This window comes from Saccostrea cucullata, unplaced genomic scaffold (assembly GCF_032062105.1).
Source record: "Saccostrea cucullata isolate Sc308-1 unplaced genomic scaffold, CSIRO_AGI_Scuc_v1 ctg69, whole genome shotgun sequence".
Taxonomy (NCBI): domain Eukaryota; kingdom Metazoa; phylum Mollusca; class Bivalvia; order Ostreida; family Ostreidae; genus Saccostrea; species Saccostrea cuccullata.
In genome coordinates, this window is record NW_026939160.1 from 620,377 (window position 1) to 627,091 (window position 6,715).

General features: G+C 34.2%; 1 protein-coding gene across 1 annotated transcript; it reads left to right on the forward strand.

Annotated features, from left to right (window-relative positions):
* Positions 1 to 2,020: 2,020 nt before the first annotated feature.
* Positions 2,021 to 6,023, forward strand: LOC134252345 (sodium/nucleoside cotransporter 2-like). The gene is made up of 10 exons (XM_062734790.1): positions 2,021 to 2,256; positions 2,494 to 2,635; positions 2,817 to 3,008; positions 3,270 to 3,431; positions 3,527 to 3,652; positions 3,819 to 3,952; positions 4,912 to 5,083; positions 5,261 to 5,419; positions 5,625 to 5,805; positions 5,889 to 6,023. The coding sequence occupies exons 1-10, from the start codon at positions 2,021 to 2,023 to the stop codon at positions 6,002 to 6,004; spliced, it is 1,620 nt and encodes a 539-aa protein (XP_062590774.1). The 3' UTR covers positions 6,005 to 6,023.
* The last annotated feature ends 692 nt before the right edge of the window (positions 6,024 to 6,715 follow it).

Here is a 6,715-nt window from a genome sequence, read left to right on the forward strand (position 1 = left end):
AATTACTCATTTTGTAAACTATTTTAAAATTTTTACAGCAATTGCGATGCCTTTAATTAAAAAATAAGTTCACATTATATTTCTCAACTTGAAATCCGGGATGACATATAAACTCAATTTTAACATTGGCCGCAGCAAACGCGATTCACAAGATGTTGTTAAATCGAAACATTGTTGCGTTATAAAAAATATATATAAGTTTCATGAATCGCGTTCATTGCGGCCAAAGTGAATTTTGCGATCAAAGATATAAAAACTGCCATTTTTGGAGCATATATTGATACATGGAATGGTTTTGAAATTTACGTAGCGTTTGTGTGACGTTTTGGCGCCATTTTACATCCGTGATCAGATGGACCTGATCGTGTACAAAATATATCAACACTTTATTTCTGAAGATATCATTGTTTATTTTTGACGAATTTCCTAGGCCGATAGTGGTAACAACTGTATTTTGTTCTTTGCTCCTTTATCATCTGACCTGTTTTTACATTCCTTCTTCGAGAGAAGAAACACTTGATGTATCTTTGACAGTTAGATACTTTTATATCTAAAATCATGCTTTATAAATCAACTAAGTACTTCCATTTATATGTCAACTCGACATAAAGTTGGAACAAAAGACAGAACAGAGTCTGCCACATCAATTTCACATCTTTTGTGTTACTGACTATGGACGATGAGGATTAACTGACTACTACATGTAAATCAATTGACAAACGTTAACTAGACGTAGCTTTTCCAACTTGTCAACTTTCCTTCTTCTTATGTAGTAATATTCCTGACTACAGTCTTACAGAAAAAGATAAAAACCATTTTAAATATTATGTTAATAAAAAGTTAATAGAAAGTTATAAGCAGAATAAATTTTTGTCTCAGTTGTGAGTTCTTCATTAAAACGAGCGCCATAATAAGATTTTTGAATAATAAAAATTAATTTAAAAAAATTACGGAAGCCGGTGGGTGCCATGAAGAAAAAATATTTTATCTGGCGGCCGTCAGATGAGGTTTGTTTTTTTTTCAAAAATATTTTTTATTGACAAAAACATTTAAAGATTAGGGTAGAAAATTAATAACAAGTTTTGATTAAATCTAAAGAAAGTATTTCCTTTATAACGATATTTTAATGCTATATTTGAGGTAAACTAAGAAGGGTGGAACGGGGGGGGGGGGGGTAGGTGGATCCAAAATTGAAATTTAAGATTATTTCCAACATATAACATTTTAAAGCATCTAGATAGAAAATTAATGACTTGTTTTGATACATTCTAAAAAGTGTTTCCTTATTGAACGGATAGTGCTAGGTGAAGGCAACTGAGAAGGATTAACGTGGGGGGTTGGGGGGTTGGAAAATTGGCCTGTAATTAAAGGCACGGGAAAATCTATAAAAGGCTGAAACAAAGAATGCTATATGTACATGCTCTTCTTTGTCTTCATAGCTGATGATTATGTGTTCTCTTTATATGGTCTTGTTCACGTCTTGTTGAAGTGTCGTAAATCTACACTTGACCTTCGATACACATGTAGGTAGCTACATAGATATTTGAAAGCATTCTGATCAAAAATCTAACAATGGCCTCTAAAGACGACCCCTGTACCGGTAAGACATCAACTTAAATCTAATTTTTAAATTTCATAATTAACACTGATCTTTATGAAAAACATGAAGTCGCCGAATCAGATATGTCGTTCATTATACACTTTAAGTTGAAAATAATGTCAAGGCAAAGCTTTAGTATCTGAATTTGAAATTTATCAATTACAAAACTAATCATTAACACAGATTTTATCCTTTATATAACTCGATCAATTTTTCTTTTCACTGTACCAATGTCACATGTACCATCTTTAATTTGAAATCTACTGAAAAGATAGCTTGAACAATGCATTACTTTACATTATGAAATGGAATTCAAGTTGAAGGTTTTTTTAATGATTTTAAAATCTCGCAGTGGAGAGAGACGAATTTCCTTCAATTTCGGCAGAACCAGAAGAAAGCACATGGTTGTCAAAGATAAAGATGGTAGCAAAGAGAGGTTTTCTCTGTCTACTATTGGTGGCCTATATTGTTTACTTCTCCTTTGCCATGGTGATGAACTTTGAGAAAGCCATTCCTCTCCTGTGTGTTACTGTACTTGTATGTTTCTACGTGAGCTGTACATTTGTGAAAAGAAAACTCGGAGATCAGGTGGCCGAAATCTTACGATGCAGGAAATTGAAAGATATTTCCATGTTGAGGTCGAGAAAATTCAGCATGTATGTATAATACAGGACATAAGATTATTTTTGAAGCACTCTTGAGCAAAAGAATGCTAAAATTTACAGTATTCTACATCTTAAATTTTCAAAATTGAAATTGTTAGTTAAATATACCTTCATTAAACTAAAAGAATTTTATAGTTACCGAGAATATAACCTTAACACAAGATTGTAAAAATATTAGAATGTACCTCTATTTTCGGTGAAGTAGACCTTTATATATTTTTCTCTCAGAATCATGTATGGTGGGACTTCAGTGATATTAACAGGTGTCATGATCTTCATTAATCTTCCCAGTCCAACAAACCTCATTTCTCTTGGTGGAATATTCACTTTGTTGCTGTTTAGTTGGCTGATCTCCTATCACAAAACAAAGGTACAATAGAAATCACTTAAGATTATCTTATTATTTCTTTCTGAAAACAAAATCTGAAAATTTAAAATTTTTTGTATAAAATGCTTAGGGTTATTGGACTTTGCTCTGATAAAACTTTATTGAAATTAAAATTTTTTTTCAAAAGCAACTATATAGGACAAAACTGCTTTGCACCCTGTAGGTAGATCCGCGCCCGGTTGTGTGGGGCCTTACACTGCAGTTTCTGCTTGGACTCTTCGTTCTCAGAACCAGCATAGGGCAAGAGACCTTCTCTTTCCTTGGAAAACAAGTGGAGAATTTCCTAAGTCACGTGATCGCTGGAGTGGAATTCGTCTTTGGCGAAAACTACAAAGACTTTGAATTTGCTTTCAAGGTTCATCGCCAATTGACAAATATTACTTGTATTTTCAATAGAAAACATTGATTCCAAAAAGGCCAGATGTTAAATTTTCTTTCATTAAAAAAAATGCAGAACCATCTCAGTAAAATTTAAGCCAAACTGTGAACTGGTGTTTGTTTAAGTGAAATTGAAAGAAATAAATGAAAAATTAAAAGTCAGAAATTGTGATTATATCAGGGTATCGTTGATAAAAAGCACCATCTTTAGAGGACTTCCCCTTCTTATTTTATTCAGCTGATGCCCACGGTGATATATGTGAACGCTGTGGTGTCCATTTTGTATCATTTTGGAATAATGCAGTCTGTCATTAAGAAGCTGGCGGTCGTAATGCACTACACTATGGGAACATCCGGGGCTGAGACCTTGTGTACCGCATCCAGTATCTTCCTTGGGCAGGTCATGTCCAATTTTAAACATGCAAATTCACAAATCAAAGCTTTAAATTGCTTCTTTAATCCAAAACTGCAGTATCATCCTTCCTTTTTATACAGCCCGAGGCATCTTTTACAATACGTCCATATCTGGAAAAGATGACGCATTCTGAACTCCACGCTATCATGACAGCAGGGTTTGCTAGTGTTACAGCGGATGTGTTTGGGCTTTTTGTTGTGTATGGAGTAAGTTCTAAAAATTCAACTGCGTAATTTCTTGCTGTTTACCATCAATTTAAATCAAAGATATACATATTAAACAAAATATAATTGTTTTCTACTTGCATTCCAAAATATTCAGAATTAATTTAGAATGGATAATATTTAACATGATGTAATTGTCATTCAGTAGATCTCATCGGCACACATCTTGACTGCAGTTTTAATGTCGGCTCCTGCAGGACTGGCTGTATCTAAGATAATATATCCGGAAGTTGATGAACCGGAAACGAGAAACCTTACAAAGTTAGAAGACGATAAAAGCAGGTATTTAATTGTTTAATTCATTTTTTTTCTTAGAAAGAAGAGATTATTTTAGTGCAATTACTCCTGACTTATGTCTTTAACTTCTTATAGACCAGTGTTTACGAGTATCTGTCATAAATTATCATTGCTTGATTTTTTTTAGCTCACCTGAGCCAAAGGCTCAAGTGAGCTTTTCTGATCAAAATTTGTCCGTCGTCAGTTATCGTTGTAAACTTTTCACATTTTCATCTTCTTCTCAAGAACCAGTGGGCCAATTTCAACCAAACTTACCACAAAGTATCCTTGGGTAAAGGGGAATCAAGTTGTTCAAATGAAGGGCCACGCCCTATTCCAAGGGGAGATAATTGTGAATTAGTGAAAAAATAATGGCATTTAAAAAATCATCTTCTCAAGAACCACTGGGCCAGGAAAGATGAAACTCATGTGGAACCAATCTCAGGTAGTGTAGATTTACATGTAAGTATGTTCAAATCATGACTCCAAGGGGTAGCATGGGGCCACAATGGCCGATCAAAGTTTTACATAGGAATATATAGGAAAAATCTTTAAAAATCTTCTTCTCAAGATCCATAGGGACAGGAAAGATGAAACTCATGTTGTATTATCCTTCAAGTTTGTTCAAATCGTGACCCCCGGGGGTAGGGTGGGGCCACAAGTGCAGACCCTCAGTAAACTTTTCAATTCTGATCTGCTTTGTGCTTTTTCTTAGCCGCTGTGCCCAGGTGAGTGGTGTGGCCCCTGTGTATTCATTTTCTCTAGAAAATAATTTGTAACTCACAAAACGAAAGCTTTTAAGTGAAAGTAGAGATTTTAAGAGAATTTATCTTATTTAGAAAAGCAGCATCAATTAAAAAGAAACATATTACAAAGAAAATATATTTCAATGTAAGTGTAAGTGACATTAATAGAAAATAGAAACAGAAATTTACAAAATTTAATATAATTATATATTTGTTTAGCACGGAAACAGCCAACGTGGTTGATGCGGCAGCCAAGGGGTCAGCAGAAGCCATCTATGTGGTGTTTGCGGTGGTAGCCAGTTTGATTGCCTTCCTCAGTATACTACACTTCATTAATGCCGTCATCACTTATCTCGGAAGTCTAGTGGACATCGAAGGACTCACCCTTGACGTGAGAATACTAACACAGACACTCTAAACAGAAAACACCTTCAAATTCTGGAAAATTTAGTTTAAAAATTCTTAACATTCATGAGAAACGAGAGAAATAGCAAAAGAGATGTTCAATATTGTCAACCGTTGCTTCAGGTTTCAGATATTTTAAGTGTTGACGACCCCCCTGTTTCAGGTAATACTGTCCTATATCCTAATCCCTGTTGCCTTCCTGATGGGGGTGCCTTGGTCGGACTGTCGTGTAGTCGGGGAGGTCGTGGGGCTAAAAACCATCATCAATGAATTTGTAGGCTATGAGAGACTTGGTACATATATCAAGGCCAACAAAGTATCGGTAACATTCGCTTAAGTATAAAATATTCTTAAGGAGAATTAATGAATTTCATTGCAGATATTCACAGATGGAAACATCAGCAAGAATCAAAATAAATTGCGAATTTATGATCAAATTCATTTATGAATAGGGAGATTAATCAAAAAAATTTCATATTGCTCATGTTTTAAACGCTCATTTTTTCATTACAATATTTTCCTATTAGAGAAGGGCAGAAACAATAGCTACATACGCACTGTGTGGTTTTTCTAATCCCACCACAATCGGGATAACTTTATCCGGACTTGGCGCTCTTATTCCTTCGCGAAGGAAGGACTTGGCAAAATTAGTCATGACGTCATGGATTGCTGGAAGCATAGCTTGCCTCCTTACTGCTTGTTTTGCAGGTAAAATTGTGGAACAATTTCTTTACAAGTTACGTGTGCGTCTTTTGAAATGTTAAATACATCTTTTTTTCTACCTTTTGTAGGACTGATGTACATAGAAGAAATAGAAAACATACTATACACCTCTGGATCCAATGTAACTTTAAATATAATATCTAGTTTGACTCTAAATGTGACGACAATTTTACCAATAACATGAGAAGCTTTTGAAATAAATAAATGAGTGCTGGTAGTTACGTTAGCTCTTTTTATTGGAATACGAATGCTAGAATTCAGAATAAAGCAATCTGGGAAGATACAATGAACTTTTGTAATACTGAGTACTATCTGAAAATACATTATCTAAGATTACAGTGTATGTGTTCTGTCGTCTAACAGTGCAACAAAGTACCAATAACGTAGGCTCTAATACCAAGTCTGAAGAGCTCAATGACCAAAATTGCTCATAAAAATCTCGCATTTCCTAATTATCTTTTCAGAGAAGATGCTTTTGCCAACAAATAGTACTACACAACATTTTTAACTAGGTGATCACTAGTATAAAAAGCACATTGATAGACAAATTGATGCCAACGTGAAGTCTTCCTGAATTTTATCGTCAATTGGAATGGAAACCACCCACTTTCATCCCAAATACAGCACTGCTTTCCTATTAATATTTCATCAATTCGACAAAATTAACCCATGTTTCAAAAATATACTCCTCTGTTTTTAAAATATAATTATATTGCTAGCTTTCAATCTTTTGAAAAGATAAGCTTGTATCACCGATATTGCTTTGAGATGATATCGATTTAAACACATTAAATATTTTTTGAAAACAATGAAGTCTATTGTCGTATAAAAGTGTTCACCGATTGCATTTATTTTATCATAACATGCAAATATTTTCCTCTTTAGAACATGACAT

What these genes read in the sequence shown, in the direction of transcription:
- LOC134252345 (XM_062734790.1), top strand. Translation starts at nt 2,021, where the DNA reads ATGGTAGCAAAGAGAGGTTTTCTCTGTCTACTATTGGTGGCCTATATT. An exon ending in GGCTTTTTGTTGTGTATGGA is followed by an intron (nt 3,653 to 3,818) that starts GTAAGTTCTAAA and finishes GTCATTCAGTAG; the next exon opens with ATCTCATCGGCACACATCTT. An exon ending in TCGAAGGACTCACCCTTGAC is followed by an intron (nt 5,084 to 5,260) that starts GTGAGAATACTA and finishes CCCCTGTTTCAG; the next exon opens with GTAATACTGTCCTATATCCT.